Source organism: Gavia stellata, chromosome 22 (genome assembly GCF_030936135.1).
Source record: "Gavia stellata isolate bGavSte3 chromosome 22, bGavSte3.hap2, whole genome shotgun sequence".
NCBI classification, from domain to species: Eukaryota; Metazoa; Chordata; class Aves; order Gaviiformes; family Gaviidae; genus Gavia; species Gavia stellata.
In genome coordinates, this window is record NC_082615.1 from 13,500,174 (window position 1) to 13,517,888 (window position 17,715).

Genomic DNA, 17,715 nt, shown 5'->3' on the forward strand with positions numbered 1-17,715 from the left:
TGATGGTATTAAGTGGGAATGGCAGGCTGAAATCCAAAGTTGCTGCTAGCAGCCCAACCTTGGCAACTCCTTGTGACTTGAATAATCTGCTTTCTTGGGGAACAAGGTATGCTTCTTGGTTTTTGTATTTAAAGACTTAAAATAACTAGTCATTAGTATACCATAGGTTTTATTTTGGATTTTAAAATGCATTTGGTATTTTTCCACAATATGACTGTCCTTTCTAAGAGTGACTGCAAGAATCACAGAAAATACAGCTACCTACGGGGGAGTGCAGTCAAGAAGCAGAAATGAATAGGATGTCATTCCTACATCTTACATGGCATCAGGTGAGTTCATTTTCTTTCTGCCCTCATACATAGTCAGGAAGATACCAATTTTGTACCTAGCTCCAGCATTGCGAAGATTAATGCTGTGCAGCGCTTTGAAAACCTCTGCGTTAGGTGTTAATGGTGAGGGCAGAGAGCGCGTGGGGAATAGCACAAGAAGGAAAGGCGATACACGTCCATAACTGCGCAAAACCCTACCAGAGCTTTCAGATTTTGAAGGGACCTGGCAGCAGGGCTGTTCTCTGCACTGCACAGAGGAATCAATTAAAGTTGGAACTGTCAGCACTGTAAATCGGCAGATGAAAATAAACACAACGTATTTTCTGTTCCGAGATGGGACTACTCAAACTCTCATCCCAGAAACCAGAGGACAGTTTGTAATACCCCAGTGACAAGCTGAGTGATCCAAGGAAGGGATTTTTAACACAGTATTACTCAATGACAGTTGATCTTAATCATCTTTGAGAATTAAAGTTTAAGCTTCCAAAGGCAAGAGAAGAGTGATTCTTAACTCTCAGATTGCACTCGAAAATACTCTGATGAGGGACAGTGAATCAGCCGACCACCAGCTAAACACACATCAGACGAATTCGTCTCCACGCACCAGAACTCAGAGGTACCAACCTCCCCCCAGCCAGGAGAGCTGCACCACAGCACCACATTAAAACAACCAACAACCCACACTACAAAGTCACAAGAGACATACAGCAATCTCCTATTTGTTTCTTCACACAGTTATAAAGACTTACTTGAAATAATCAGTTATGGGTTTGGTGGGTTTTTTTCTAAACATCATCCATACCTCTCTTAAAGAAGTAGAGGTCACGTCACTTTTGTTATTTTTATAAAGTTCCACTACACAAATTTACTTAATGTCATTTTTCAGATGAAATATTTTGGGGTGAGTACCTTTCCCTCATACAATGTGTTCTTTCAAATCCATCCTGTGGCTACAAACTAAAGCTTCTTTTAATTTCTTTTTGGGCATGCATCTACGTAACCAGAACGTCACAAGGCTCCAGAAAGTGTTTTTCCCCGCAAGGAATATTGCTATCATCTTGGTATCACTTCTCCTGATGTCTTTCACATTATGCTTCGATAATCAGCGAGAGCCTTTGACAGTAAGGACAAAGCAGACCTCATTTGTAAAAACTATTTTCAAGGGAGTGGAAGAAAAGGAAAAAAGGGCAGGCTGTCTCGGCTGCTCGCCGCAATTTAACATCTCTGGACTCTCAATTGCTTCTTCCATCAACTGCCTGACAGACGCCTTCACAGAGACCTAAATCACGGCAGTCTATTGTGAAAAGAGAGGACTACAAAATGTCAGGGTCACTAAAGAGCTCGTGCTAGGTGTAACCATCAATGTCCCTGTCAGAAATTTAGCAAAATCCCATGAATCACTTTAATTACAGGGGAAGCATTTACTTCAAAGGATGCCAGGTTTTCCCTCTGGATGGGCTCCATCACTATCTCTACTTTTGGAATATAAGATGAACAACATTTGGATACGCAATATCATACCTAGAGTTCAGAAAACAAGATGGTTTGGCGTCAATGTATACCTGCAAACATTCGCAATAATTTCAGTTTTGGGAAAAAAAACCCTAAGTATATTTCACTTTTCCCTCTTTCAGGAAAAAAAAAAGGGAGAGAGTATACCACGGAAAATGGTAAAACAGTAACACAGACAGGATATCTGCTGTCAAAGTCCCTTGAACTGGCACAAGCTGCTTAGACAGGATCAACACAGTTAACGTGCTCAAAGACAACATGTCCTCATCACAAAATAACATGAATGATACAGGCGTGCCGTGATTGGGCTCCCGAAACCTTGGCAAGCTACTTGAGAGAGACAAAACGTTTGAGGTTCTTAAATTATTTGTTCAAGAGTGCTGGTAAGGCTTTGTACACTAGTGCTAATTCAGTCATCTCTCTGTATAAAGACATGAAGAAGTGTTGCCATGAAAACCATCCTTTTGAATAAGATCTTCACTTTGTATTTACAATAGGCTTTGCCTACACTAGAGACTGATACCCTGTAAGAGTGGTGATAAAATTAAATACTCTATTTCAATAAAACCAGATTTATTACAGAACAGAAACTTCAGAATAACACCTTCAAAAGCAAAGTTCTTCCTCAACTCAAGTACTAATGAGCGACATTACCAACAGGTAGTGTGGCAGAGCATCCTTGTTATACTGTGGCTAATACTACTTAATAAAACACTTACATTCTGTAACACTCTCTAATGCCTTCTACTGAATTTTCTTCCAGAAAACAAAGGGCTGAATGCTACCTAACCTGGGTCTAAAGGCAAACCAAGAATTATAGTGGAAAAACTATAAATAAAATAATAAATATAAAAACACAGGCTGCAGTATTTCAGAATTTGGACTAGCAGACGGTTGATTAAATATCTGCAAAGACATCTTAACTCGTGGTAGCTGTGATGACACAGACCTGCTACAGAGAGATCATGGTCCTGTCAACATCAGAACTATCCTGCCTTCAGCTGCCTTTAGTCACTCGCCCGGGAGGCAACAGTATTTGTCCCTGTCTAGTCCCGCTGAAAATAACAGAACTTTTTTCTTTTAATCAAATGCCTTTCTCCATCTAGTTACGAATCTTGCCGGCTTCTGCCAAGCCTAAGTACCGACAGCTCTGGCAGTATTTCCTCGCAGCAGGTAGGCAGTGTATTTTAGAAGGCAATATTGTATCTTGATGGAAATACAATTCCAATTTAGCATTTGGCCTCATTTTCTTACACAGCAACAACAATTTTGTTTAAATAAAGAGAAGTACGGTCAGGAAGATCGTTACCATACTGAGCCAGTTTTTGTCCTTCTGACTTTTTCAAACAAACCGTCATTTCCAATGACTTTCCACACAACCAACTCGCTTCAGAGACTGATGCGCTAGCTTCGAAAAGTTAGCAAAAAGCTGCCGTTCGTCTTAAACTTTGAGAGGAGAGTGCTAAAGCAACACTCGTCTACCCGGCGCAGCGACCGGGGCAGCCGGGACCAGGGCGCGCTCCGCATCTCCCCGGTTACCCCGTGGGCTCAGCCTGACCTGCTGCTCGTGGTCACTCCGGTCGGGGCGGTGTTAACCTAGATCCCTCCAGGCACCACACGCAGCATGCCAGCCTGGCAGAGGAAAAGTTACTACAAGGGACTGGAGTAGCTGATATTTGCTACGGGGATCACCTGGGGAAAAAAAAAATTATGATACTAACCAGTAGCTCTCCTTTGCCTGCCCTCCGATTTACCATCCCGAAGGCAACTGATGAGCTAAGTTCTGAGGGCACGCACCAAAGGTATTTGTTATATTACAGTATAATTTCTACATTTTCTCCAATTACATTTCTTCTGCTGTGTGACATCTTGGGATTTTATTTTTCCTACTTCGCCTTTAAATTGGCTCCTACTGAACCATTACTCATCAATAATCAATAGACAGTAAAACATTAGTAATTTCCAGTCTGTGACATTCGACAATACTTAAAGTGGAAACAAAATTAATTTTAGTCTCAGATTGGTTATTTCTGGTGATTTTTATAAATGGATTTTGTGCTGGTGAATGACAGCCTAGAGATGGGCTCTCTGCTCTCACAACAGCAACAGCACACACTGCAGCAGACGAATTTCTCCCACAGTGCTCCTGCCTACGTGGCTCAGAGCTGACATTCAGAAAAGGTCCTTTGTCACAAAACCCTGACAGCAAGGGACTAGGCTCCCTTCCAGCGGATCGTGGCACCATATTCATGTGGTCATTTGAAAAGACCGTCTTCTAAGCAGCCCCACCAGAAGCGTGAACAGCTCTCGGGTCACCAGGATTTTTGTTTAGAGAATTCCCTCTCTCTGCAAAACGGACTCAGGGAAAAAATCCCAGGAAAGCAACATGCCGTTCCTGCTCTCCTGAGAATGTGGTTTCAGGAGAGGGAGCCTAATGCAGCCATACAGATTAAAGCATTCCTGTACATCCCTGATTCGCGGCACCCAGCTTCCTATTCCCACCCTACACCAAGTTAAACCATTCCTTAGGACTTTTTCCAAAAATTTTTGAAAAACAGAACAAAGCCCCCGTTCATTTCACTCAGCAGCCACACAACAAGTTGTGCCAGCACAGATGACAGGATGGCCTGTGATCAAGCAGAAAAGACCCACCAAGGCAGTAGGAATGCCTGACAGCGATGCTGCCACCGAAGAGTCTTATGAAGTGGCAGCCAGAGAATCCTAAATTCCTAGCACTCCTCCAACATAGTTTTTCTTCCTTTTTTCTTTATATTTTATTGTCTGGCTCCAGCAAAGATCTTTACTTCTAAACTAGGGATTATTTTGGCTTCATCTCAGAAGATCTGTAATATAAATGCTCATCAGGACACAGCGCAGGTTTATTCATCAGGACGCTGGTTTGGCCTAGATAACTAGAAATCTGAGCCCTTCAAAGAAGGTGCAGCCTAATTTCATCCCAAAGCCTGCAGCTTAATTGCAATATAAACTCTCTCCCCACTTTTAAAGACAACTAAATTATAAATTACAATAAACACATAGGCCTAGAATACTTCCTGGATTGCCTATCTCAAGACTGTAATAAAAACCATGTGTTTTCTATAATTGATATATGTAGCAGATTATGATGATGAGGTTGAAATATTTGATATCCACAGGATCCTACTTCTGGCATGCTTTCCATGAAGACAGCCTTTAAAGAATGCATGTGTGCTGGGGTATTACCAACAAGAATACCGAAGATTTTTTTTTTGCCAGTAAACCATTATTTAAAGAGTATTTAACCCTCAGCAGCACATCTGAGTGTTCAGTGAAGCCGATTCTTGAGCTACCTGGCTCACACCTTCCTTGACCCTCGCCATATGTTCTTTGATCAGGTACACCCTTGTAGCAATATGTTAATTGCAGTTAAGATAATACAGTCATTGTTCTGGAACACAGTTATCCAGTGGCCTGAGGTGATCTCAGTCTGCGCTAACGATGAGCCCATCAGTTCAGGAAGAATTTCTGCTTACGTTTGCCATCCAACAGCCAGAGACAGCCAAAGCAACATCCCCTTCAGCCGGCCCATTTGAACAACAGTCAGGGAACGACACAACTTTCCACCACAAAATAGCTTTTAACTTCAGGACCATCTAACCTCCTCACCCCAAAACCCCCTGTTAGCACACCTCTGCGTACGTAGGCGAAGCAAGGTTAACCCCGGGTAGATTTCCTTCCTGCTTCTCATCTCCTTAAAACCAAAAGAAAAACAAAACCCATGACATTTTCACAATGGCTTTCAGAGAAAAAAATATCCGGTGGCGGACCTTCTCCTAGACTGACGTATCTCTGAAAACGGCTCTAACACTTCTTTCAATAGCTGGGGTCCTGTCTCTATTACTTTAGTTGTAAACCGAAAAATTATTTTTATTTTGGCAAGATTAGTGCCTCTGAAATACAGCTTTACAGGAATCACTGCTTAGCTTGCCCAACTGAGATGAGATAGGATAATCAAAATTTCACATATAAAATTAGCATGATTAAAAACCTACACACTACTGATGAGCCTGACTATTCTAAAGTACACATTGTGGAAGAGCCAGTAGCATTGAGAAGCATTTTTAACCTCATCTGAATGTAAAACATGCAAGTTAACATGGAACAATTTACTAAAGCAAAAACCAAACAAGGAATTTTAGCTGATGCAATCTTACCCTCATTGCTTCTGCTATAACAGATAATTTGCTATTGGCAGCACGAGCAATGAATGATTGCTGCACTTTGCTACACCATGCAGAAGCTTATTAAAAAACAAGGAAGTATGATAATTTATTTCTATCAAGGATTCACGCCTATTATCCAGATTCCTGTTCTCCTAACCCCTGTCAGGATGCCCTTCAATTCTACAGTTTTCATCTTAGACAAAAGATGGTAACTGGAATCTGGATATCCATGTGTCAGAAGAGTCCTAATTAATCTCAACAACAGCATTTCTAGAGTCAAAATTCTCAGCAATTGAATGGATGATCTTTAATTAAGCACTCCCAGACAGTTTGCATGTGCGTATCAGTGTTCCAAGAATAGGGCATTCAAAAACAAGCTGCAGGGAGCACAGAACCCCTGCATCCCGTGGCTGCGAGCATCTACTGCCCTGTCTTTGGGAATATGCTTCCCTTTAAAAAAAGAATGTCTTAAAAACCAGCAAAGACTATAGAGGACAGTTATTATTATTTCAAAGTTTACCTTGTCAGTATAAACTGTAGTAGAATTTGAAGAATAGTTGTCCTGGTTAATCAGTTTGCCTCAGCTGCCTGAGAACCAGTAATTATGCTCAAATATCGACTGGATAAAAAGATTGTAACGTTTCAACGGTGTTAAGTCTGAAACATAACCACACTATCGGGCAAAGAATAGCAGGGCAGCATAGTGACAAAGTGAAAAACAGTATTTTTGCTTAAGTGTTTTTCTCTTCATTAGTTGGTTTTGGTGACGTGGGGTGTATGAGCACATCTCCTCTGTCAACGCTCCCACGGTCAAAACCCACGCCACAACCAGTCACACACGCGGCTTTTCAGTGCTGGACTTCCAGGAACACAGCCACAATCCGTGTCTGCAGTTGCCATTTCTCTGGCTGGGCTGGGATGACAGCACAAGCGGCAAGAGCTATGGGACTCTGAACTCGCCGAGCAAAGCCCCAGAGCAGCTGTTTTTATGGCTCGCTTTTACGGCCACTGCTTATTTCAGCAACATACGGTAAGGCAAGAAATGACAAATACTGTAGGTACAAGACTCTGCAAAAAGCTTGCCAAAGAAATCTCCTCGCAGACAAACCAGAGAAACGTGAGAAATAATGAGGAAATTAAGAGCAACAGGAAAAACAAAATATTCATAAAATTTGGCTTACTTCTCTATTAAATCCAGTGTGACTCCTGGCACCAGTCTGACACTCTTCTGCATACAGAACCTGTGGAGAAGAGAATAAAAATAAAACATGCTAATTGAATATTTAATGACAAGGTTCTGTGGAAAGAATATGGAAGAAGGTTGCTTTATTACAGTGCTTCTGCTTTTAAAAGGGTATTTGGGTAGAAAACTTTGCCACAGCATAATAAAAAAAAAAATCAAACAAGGCCCTCAATATTTGTCACGCTCATGATTATGCGGCGATTTCCATCGTCAGGTGTCAAAACTGGGGTATTGTAACTGTCACGGTGACAAGTTTTCCAACACATAGCGGGAGGGAAAAGGGCTCACAGTCATCCAGCACGGTCTCTCGGGAGGAGCAAGACGACACGAGAGCCGAGGAGGTTTATGCTTCTGGAATAATGATTAGCGTTGGCTGGGTTTCCCTGAAGAGATTTGGCACTGCAGGCAGGAAAGTGAGAAAGGGAGGGAACGAGAGGGGTGCGGCAAGTTCAAACACCTCAGTTATTTAATTAAAAAAAAATGCTGACTCCATTTCCTCAGCATTACAAATACCACTACCTCAGGAACGCCGGCCCTGGGAAACGCAAAGCCCTGTTAGCACCACCACTCGCTGTGCCTAGAAAATCCCGAGAGTCACTAAACCCAAGCGAGCGTGGGAGGACAGCACGACTGCCGGCCCATTTCCGAGCGCTTGACTCCCTCCTCCAAAACTCTGGGGATACGTTTTCTGCCCCGAGGGCAGAAGTGGGAAACAATAGATCTGGGAAGAAAAACCAGCAAATTCAACTGGAGAAATTACTTCCTCAGTGGTATCACTACCTTCCCAGCATTTCAGAAATCCACCCTCTGTTCTTTAATGAAGAATTTACCCATCAGTGTAATGTAAGTTGATATTTAACCCCTATGCCTCACTCTGCCCAGGAGGAAAGCTCGGCGGGCAGCGAGGTTCCGGGAGGGCTCGGCTGCCCAGGAAACCCACCTCCCGCATCCAGCAGCGGCCGGAGCTGCTGCAGCAGGAGTCCCTCCTTTCACCAGAGCCACGATATCCACATCCAAAAGGTTCTTCCCCAGGTAAAGGAGAGAACAATTACTTCTTTAAAGGCAAGATGTGCAGAGCCCATTTCTGAAATCTTGAGGACCCTCCAGTTTTCTCGTGGCATCCCCTGCCTGCAGGACATCCGTTACTGCCGAGAAGAGGGAGGGGCTCTGGAAAGCTAAGTGGTCTCCAGGCTGCTTTTCTGACATGTGCTCCATCCATCGTAAAAAAAAAAAAGTCATAAAGCTATCTACAAACACTACAGTGGGATCCCTATACAATCTGCTAAACTATAAAAATCTTACCGCGCTGCTTTACAGAACCACGCAGGGAAATACCCCTCTCAAAGAAAAACTGCAGGCAGCATTCAGCACGGCAGAATGAGGTCGCTGGAATCGGGCTGGAGCCTCCCTACAGACTAAGGATGCCAAAAGACTTTCTAACTCTTCTGCTCGATGCCTCTACATCACCACATATCTCAAGGAGGACCACAACAGAGTCAGCGTAACTCTATACTGTTACACATTTGCTTTCCATAAAGAAAGGAGAGTCCCACCGATCACCACGTCACGCAGTATTTCGCATTTACTTCGGAAACCTCTCATCCGAGCTGTGACTTGACGTAACTTCACTCACTTAGCAATACCTTACAGGCTCACAAACGAACAGGACAGTGCTGCACAGCGTTGTAAGACACAATGTAAAAAAAGGACGAGCATCCTAACCCTGCTCAGCACAGCCGGTCTCCTCCAGGCCGGGCGGCAGGAGCCTGGGAACTGATGAGCAGGCTCTCGCTGGGCAGCAGAGTGCATTTGCCACAGGGCAAACAAATCCATCAGCCTCCTTTTTGCAAGGACTTCTCCTAAGCACAAGGCTTTTGATTACAGCTCGTTGGATTAGAAGCAGAGAGCTCACCCCACGCATGCAGACATCCAGGACACACCACAGGAGAAATGCCACGCTGCCAAGCCTTTCCCACAACTCCTGCAACAGCGGGATAGGCACACTGTGAGGGTCAGCTATAAACAGGTATTTTCACATCTAAACGCGTTCTGCAGCTGTCATTTAGCACTTCCGCAGGGAGCTGCGAGTCTTGCACTGGGTGCAACATGTAAACAAGCTTAGATTTCAGTTACTTCATTTGAGCTCTTGGCTCCTCAAAGATGACAAAATAAAACCAGATTGCGGCTGACTCGTGAAAAACCACCCTTTCTGCCCTGACCACGGATCTGTTCGATATTCACCAGAACGGGAGTAAAGCAGCAAGCGCTTACTGCTTTTGTATATACGGGGACTGTTAGAGTATTTCTTTTATAAAGCACCCACCATCGCCCTGAACATTTTGAAAGATACTAGTTCATTAAAACCCCATTTAAGCAGTCACAGACTGTCTGCATGTCCTCTCTAACAACCACCGACTGCCAAGAAAATGTACTCGTAAACAAAATGTTCCTCATCCTGTATCTGCAACCCCCTTTCAGCACTCCAAGGCTCTAAATGTGGTGCCTCAAGTGATGGCTGGTGTCGTCATCACAAACATCAGGCAAAATACGTTAGAGCTGCATGTAAACAAACCAGAAAATGCCAGGCAATAAAGAAGAAAACCAGAAATACACACAACAATGCTCAACTGGGTTCCGCTCAGATACCACAGGAATATTTTGAAACTCAATTTAGTTTCTCTAAATAAATTTGGGACAGAGGATTGGCTCAGTTAACCCCCAAAATCTCAAGCAGAAATGCAAAACAAACATATTAGGCAAAAACCCCACACTTCAAATGTTTATTTTAATTGACCCACAGCTGTCACAGGTCAAGCTCTTTTTTCCGTGCACTTACAAGCTTGCTGTATTTGAGTTCTGATGTGCAAACTGCATATCTGAAATTCCGGAGTCTGAGCAGTTCCCAAACCTTTTGTTTCTTTTTGGCTTGGGGGTTTTCCAGCACTTTTCAGGAGCCCTATTACTCTTACGAGTGGGACTTCAGGGTTCAAAACCATAGGGTCCTTAAGATAATTTAGACAAGGACAGCCTTCTCCCTGATGTGTAAAACTGTGAAAATGTAATTGCAGCTTGTTTAGGTCTTAAGGGACTGATGATAATATATCAGTCAAGATTAACAATCCATACGGCTTATCTCTAAGCTTGCCTCATATATAGTTATATATAGTTACAACATATATTTGGAATACGTCGGCTGACAACAGTCACTACACATGAAGCTAATCAGTGTCAAGTTAGCCAGAATTCACACACTGGATTCCTGGAATTGTCAGACTGTCATTAAGAGTTTCATGCATGGCATTCGGAAGGGCATGATTGACCTGTGCTTCTCTTACCAGCATCAATTTTTCTTTCCCTGAAATTAGACTGAAGTAGATGCAGCTGCAACTCCATCTGATAAGTGGTTTTGTCCATCAGTTGTTTACTTAAAATACAGAGCGCAAAATGGGATGTATAGAAATTTATTCATCAAAATTTTATTTGCCCATAAATTCAGCATGTGAAACCTCTTTAGCCTGTCAGTCCCAAAGCACAAAAATGTTATATTTCAAAAGCAATTCTGCAGGGTTCTGGACCAGCTTTAGTAAAAGGGCTAGACTGAAGTAAAAAGTAAGTTTTAATGACAAAGGTTTACATCCTTATTTTTGGTTAACTGTCTGCTTCAGGATACCAACACATCAAACAGCTGGAGTACAGGAGGAGGATCTGGCTTTGCACGTATTGCGTTTAACAGCAGTGAATAACAATGCTCCGCAAGCAAGCACTTATTATTTACAGGACTCGCATGGATAAAAACACAACCGCAACAATGCCAATCAATAGGGAATATAAAACGAGCATAATCTTCATCAGAGACTAGAGGAGATTTTTTTTGTGTGTGCAGTAAGCAACATACATAACCATCAGATTAGATGTAGCAGGGAATGCTTTACTATCCAGGAGTTTGCATCGCATCTACCAGCATCAGCCCCAAGAACACCTGAAGTTAATAGTTTTAAATCCTTCCCGAGTGGCATTTTTACAAATGCGTTTCCTGTCAAACACAAACGAGACAAGTCTGAGAATACCTCATGCTTCTGCCAGGTGTAGCTCTGCTTGAGAGCCTGCCCTGATCACTCCCTCAGCCACGTTCCCATGGAGATGAAGTAACAGAAAATTCCTGAACAGATCATAATATCCAAAAACACTCCTTTCTCGGTATATATAAACTGTGCAATAAACACTGTTGTGTAAGCAGTTTAAATATTTGGAGGGGACTTCCAAATCAAAAAACCAAACCAAAAAAAACCCAAATAACCCCCCAAACTGAAAACAAACAAAGAAACAAAACCTCTTGCAGAGCCGCAGCATTTTCACTTAAGTATGGCACAAACTGTGAAGTATGGTTCTTATACTTGCAAGGGAAGGAGAACCCTGAGTCCCAATGTCAATAGCTTTCACTTCACTTACAAAGCTTCAGTTTGCTAGAAACCAGATCATCTCCAACAGGCATCAAAGCCTGTGCTAGGGATTCCCACAAAGATTTTGTGAATTAGCGAAAACAACAGAAATTAAGTGGTGTCACTGTGTCCGCATGGTATTGATTTAACACACATGCCCAACCATGAGTTACTCAGAGTAACTGCAAGCTGCAGCGTATCCGCCCTCAAAAGCAATTGTTTCCCCCTCTTCTCTCCACAGTAACACGGTGCTTTGGTGAAAACACTCTCCCTGGAACCCGAACTCAAACCCTCATTTGGTGGACTTGGCAGTGTCAGGTTTATGGTTGGACTTGATGATCTTAAAGGTATTTTCCAACCTAAATGATTCTATGATTTGCTGAATCCTGTGTCACTTTTTGTTTTATTTACTGGTTGTGGACTCCATTCAACAAGTAATTTTTAAAAAAGCATGATTTGTATTTACCAGGTTGCATTCATTGCCACCTGCTGCTAGCCTTGAGCTAACCAGGTGGAACGTTCAGTTAAATTTCAAAGTGTTCCTCCGTAGATAAAACCAGCAGAAGTCTACACTCCTTCACATTTGGATAGCGGTGATCCGATAGCAGCCATATGATAAAAGTAGTTCCCTGCAACCACATTTTCCTGCTTATAAACCACAGCATTTCTCAAAGTTCCCCTAAAGGAATTTTGCCACATAGCAACTTCCGTTAGCTTTTAATGAGAAGGATTTATGCAGGCAGCTTGAGAACTTTCGCGTAGCAGGCCAAGTTCAGAGCTAGCCTACCACCACAACATCAGCATCGGGAAGGGCAAGCTAGCGACGCTCTGTGTCCAGGCAGTCATTTTCCCAAGGAAGAGCTGTCACAGTATATTGGAAGTTAACCTCTTTCCTTTCCCCTGTCCCAGAAGGGAAGCACATCATTCTCCCAGGATTAGATGAGATTAAATGTCTCTGGCTATTCATCAGGCTCAATCCTGTTGCGTATCTGCAAGTGCTCACTTGTGAGTTTTGATGAGCAGTTAGTACAGCAACCAGACCGGTATCTTAGGAAAACAACAAAATGTTTCGTTTTTACAACAGAAGAAGGAGAAAGTAAGATGAAAAGGATTTTAAAGCTATGAAAGGAGCAGACAGCTGCCTAACTTATTTAGAGGTTTGCCATTCCTTGGCTGAAACTCTAGGCTAGCCTCCCATTAATTCAGACTCCTGGTCCATGATACCTGGGTCAGAAAATTCATTTTCTCACTAGGTCGCTCAAAAACCTTCCCTTGAAAATATTCCTAATGTCACTGAAGCTCTTTGCCCTGCTTCTCAAAATTATCCAAGACTTCTGCCAGTGTTTTCAAGCTGTGACTCTCTTCTGTGACAAAACACCCTCTGAGCTCAGGGAATCAAAACCGGGACAGGAAATTAAACACGTCTTGTGCTGCCCCTCACATAAGCACAAGGTATCAGTCAAAGGCACTATCTATCTAACCCAGAAGCTGGTCAAATTAACTTGCTCAGTTTGTTGCTTATATAAGTCAGAAAGACTGTAAGAATTGTAAGTTATTCTGAGTATCTCCAAAAGACAGCTAATAACTCTTGAAGCTGTGGTCACTCAATTGCTTACCATTGCCTGCAACATCCGTAGGCTTCTGCCTGTTTTAACCCAGGCTAGTAAAAGACCTGAGGTTTTTCATTCTGGACTACATACAACCTTGAGAGGACCAAGTGAAATGCGCTGATAGGAATGAATCGGCAGAGCTATGTACCAGGGTGCAGAGGCTGGATCCCTTGCACCATGTCCTCAGCTGGCACCACAATTGCTCGTGATCCTCTCCATTGTTGGGTAGGAACACTGCTCTTCAAAAGTTCCTGCTATCTGTAGGAGCCTTTTATATCTTTCTGCCTAATTAACTCGGTATGTCACTCCATAACATCTTTTTTTGGTTTATTGCTCAATTTCTTTCACTACAGCATTATTTAATGCTACCGTGTTATTTACAGCAACTGCAATATTTGGAATATGATTTGTACAGAGGACAATTTACAAAAAGTTGTATTGCACTATGTACTATTTCTGCTCTCTGAAGAAGCAGATATTTAATTCCCAGAACAGTAAATCCCTTAATCTGAGCAAACCTAGATATTGAGCTGGAATCTAAAATGTAATAAGTAGAAGATAACAATATTTTCACCCTTCTAGTTCTGATTAATAAAATGCCATCCCAAATGCATAGTTCAAATCCTGTAATTCAATACCGCAGAGAAACTTTAGGTTAGACGAAGTGTTTGGATTAACAAATCTATCACTTCCACAGACAAGCTACACAAATTATGCACTTGCCTTCAGTAATGGGAAAGATACTCACCACCTCAGAGCAATTTTGATCGGCGTAGTAAGGCATGATGTGAAAAGGTCAGCTGGCAGATCAGGGATCATGGGTAGCAATTCATTGGCCTCACAGGCTGCCAGCTGAATGCAGTTCTTCATGGAGGGAGGCAACGGCATTTGAGCAAGTGGGTGGTTTGGGTTAATTGCAGCTACCTGGAGAGATCAAGGAAATTACTCAGGTGGTGAATTCAGTCAAGTTCATTTCCATACCACTTTGAAAACAACCAGTGAAGAGCTGTCACAGTGCGACAGATCTCTGGATTTATGACTATGGTAGCACCAGCCATAGTTGTATCTCACATGTCATTGACAGCATTTAAGTGTATTTACCATAACAATACCACACACCAAAACCAGCAACCTGCAACAGACTGAGCTGGGATCAACACTTCAGTCTTCAGTTCACATCTGCCAGCTTGGAATCAAGTGCTGTAGAAGCAAGTTGGGTTAATTATTCTTCCTTCCACATTTAAGCAAAACCCATCCTTCCTGTGGCTCATAACCATTCACCACAGATGGCAGAATAGCTTCAAATGGAAAAATGCAATTCATTTGGCTGTACTAGGCAGCATTTCCTGCCATGGAGCATAAAGATGGCTCATGTTGGTAAGCCAAAGGAATACTGTTTCTCCCCATACATATTTCTACTTCACTAGAGCAAAAAGGTCAAGCTGGGAAAAGGAAGAGAGAAAATTACCGCATGTAGGAAGAGAGACTATATTCAAAAAACCCCAAAAATAAAAAAAACCCTAACAAACCAAACAAACAACTGAAAGAGAAATGTGCACTGTCTTCTGCAATGCAAATATTAACCTATCAGCAGATACAAGTTTTAATCAGTGCTTTAGTAAAAGGGTTCGAGGTCCTTATACATATTCCTCTGGCTGGAAAAAACATGGTAATTTCTGCTCTACGCAGTGAATGTTACACCGAAAAAACCCTGTAAAGTAAGGTCTTTGCATCTCAAGATCTAGAACTATTCTAATAAGACATCCTTTTCCAATACTTGATTAGTTTATATTTAATTGGGCATAATCACATGTTTAAAATACTCAGAACTGAGACACACGCTGGTGCAGATTTCATGCTAGCCACAGACTGATGGAGTGCATTGCTCCGATGGCATTTGTGCACCTGCAGACAAGAATCAGCTTTGCATAAACGCGTTCAGCTCGTTCACTCCACATGCTGTAGATCAATTTTCAAAAGACAAGAAAGACTGGGAAACAGAGCAGACACTTCCATGGGCACATTCAGTGCTTTTTTTAAAATCAGGGTCAAGTCTGCTGTGGAAGAGTTGAGTTTCTAAAATTCTGACCTGCACTATCGCAATCAATTAGTCTGTCCAAACATCAGTCTATAAAGTAGAAATACCATATATACCAATATTGCCATTTTTCAAAACTGCACTGATTCTCCTAATTAAAATTTTTATTAAGCGTATGATTTTTGAGATTAAGAATGAAAAACATAGATAATCTTTCCAGTGCCTTTCTGAAACGGGTAAATAAAACAAACACTTCCCAAAATTTCTATCTATGGTACTCAGAGGTTCTTAAAGGAATAGGTCAAAGAAATGTAACCCATGCAGTGCCTTCATTGCCCTTTCACGTATGAGTTAGGAAGCAAAGACCTGTCAAAGTGACCTGCATGCTGTGTTATCAAAGAAAACAGAAGTATGTACTTTCAAAGACCAACACTTCAGCCAGTTTCTTTTTTTTGGCCAACTGAGTAAGGTGATACAGTTGACTAAAACTCATTCTTTAGCATCTTTATACATGAAGATTCTGTCTGTCTGAAGAGGAAATCCATTTGGTGTCTCAGAAGGGTCAATAGGGAACACAACACTTGTGTTACAAACCCAGAGCCTGCGCAATCATACACCTCTTGTCTAGCAAAACAACCCGATAAGCTGTGGAGAAGTTTCAGATGCTATTTCAGAAATTCTGCAACCTGTTAAGTTTTTTGATTCTTTAATTTTTTTTTTTTTCCATTCTAATCCCAGAGGCAGCAGTGACACACTTTGGCTTTCTCAAGTTGTCCAAATTAGCTAAGACCTGTCCTTGCTCTCAGTTGAGTTGTGCTGCTTTCAGCAAAGATTCATGCCATAACCTTGGGTGGAAATGAAGCTACACTCAAGTCATTACTTGTTCTCCAGTGATATTTACTGCACTTCTCAATAAAACTTAAGCTTTATGCAAGTAATAAAAATAAAGGTAATTAAAATGCTGAAAAGATCTTTTATTTGAGGAGAAAGGCATGAGAGACAGTGTGGAAAAGCAGTAGCTTTTCACAGATTTATAAATATAAAGCAGTCAAACCGCTTAGCTGTGGCTGTTCATTTCCTGAAGAAAGACTGGCCCTCTGGGCATCCTCATAAACGGGGCCTGTAGGTGGGAAGTACATTTGCACGGATTTTCTGCTTTCTGAGTAGCGTGAAACGCTGACGACGTTTGTCATGGCCTGGTAGTGCCCCTCAGTTCTGATGGGGAAGTAGCTCATACTCCAAGACTGCTCAACTCTTGGCTACTACACTGTAAGACGAACTAAAGAAGCTGTGACACATGCACTGTAAGTATTTGTCGTTTAGGAGATGAACTATTAATAACCATAAAGTGAACATACAATACCAGCTAGTAATTAGAGATCTTGTCAGACTTCTAGGGATAATGATGTAGCAAAACATTCTTTTACAAGAAAGGAAAAAAAAAGAAAAAAAAAAAAGAGGGTCGAGTAAAGCCCCCATTTACTTTTGCATCCTTAGAATATCCACTGAAGTCAGACTTTCTAGACTGCTTTGTTCCCTCATAAATGCAACTTTTTATTAGGGCAAGGTATGGAATAAGTAGAAGGCTAAAGGAAGATTAAGAAACATAAATTGGCAAAAATGTACTCATTCACAAATGTAAGAATAGTAAATAAACTATGTAAAGTTACCATATGTGAAAGGTTATCTCCAAATTATCAGTATGCATTTATCTACAATCTTTAATTGTTTTCTTTTAATATGTCAACAGTTTCCATAAGCCATCAATTAGAGGTAGACCGTGCAGCAGCCCATAACTAACTCACAACTTCTTGCAGCAGAAACACAGTCTCAGGCAAAGTGATGCATATTTTGCTGTGCAAGAGTTGTAAGCAAAAACTCCTTACTATCAACAGAGTACTTAATGTGTTACTTACTGTTATTTCAGGGCAACTGACAATCCATGGCCTTTCAGACAAAATAATAGTGGTAATATTAATTTATCAATTATACTGAAATATGCTCTCATAAGATGGTGGTAATTAATTTGTTCTGAAAACAAATTATAGGTGCCCAAGGTAAGGAGCACTCTGGTTTGCTACTTGCAAATGCTCTGTCCATCTGGAGGAAGAGCTAATGGATTTGTGAGTATTACCACCTGTAATTAACAGCGCGGGAAACGATATATGTATTTTAAACCACTGTTACTGAAAACATTTATGTACCTATATATAAATATTATATTTATATATATAGTGTAAATGCATACTCTATATATACTATATCAAGTGCTGAGAAACAAGCACTTGATAGATAAACCAACCCTCTTTGAATTAACAGACGTGTTCAAGGTAAACTGGGGA

At 41.6% G+C, this 17,715-nt stretch overlaps 1 protein-coding gene across 2 annotated transcripts in view; it reads right to left on the bottom strand.

The window, feature by feature from the left end:
* Positions 1-17,715, bottom strand: part of RPTOR (regulatory associated protein of MTOR complex 1) — a 161,088-nt gene that overhangs the window by 88,202 nt on the left and 55,171 nt on the right. For both annotated transcript variants that reach the window (XM_059828083.1, XM_059828082.1), the window contains exons 6-7: positions 14,084-14,259; positions 7,225-7,284 (exon numbers count right to left, since the gene is read on the bottom strand). In XM_059828083.1, the coding sequence (XP_059684066.1) occupies positions 7,225-7,284; positions 14,084-14,259 (236 nt within the window). The remainder of the gene's footprint in view (positions 1-7,224; positions 7,285-14,083; positions 14,260-17,715) is intronic.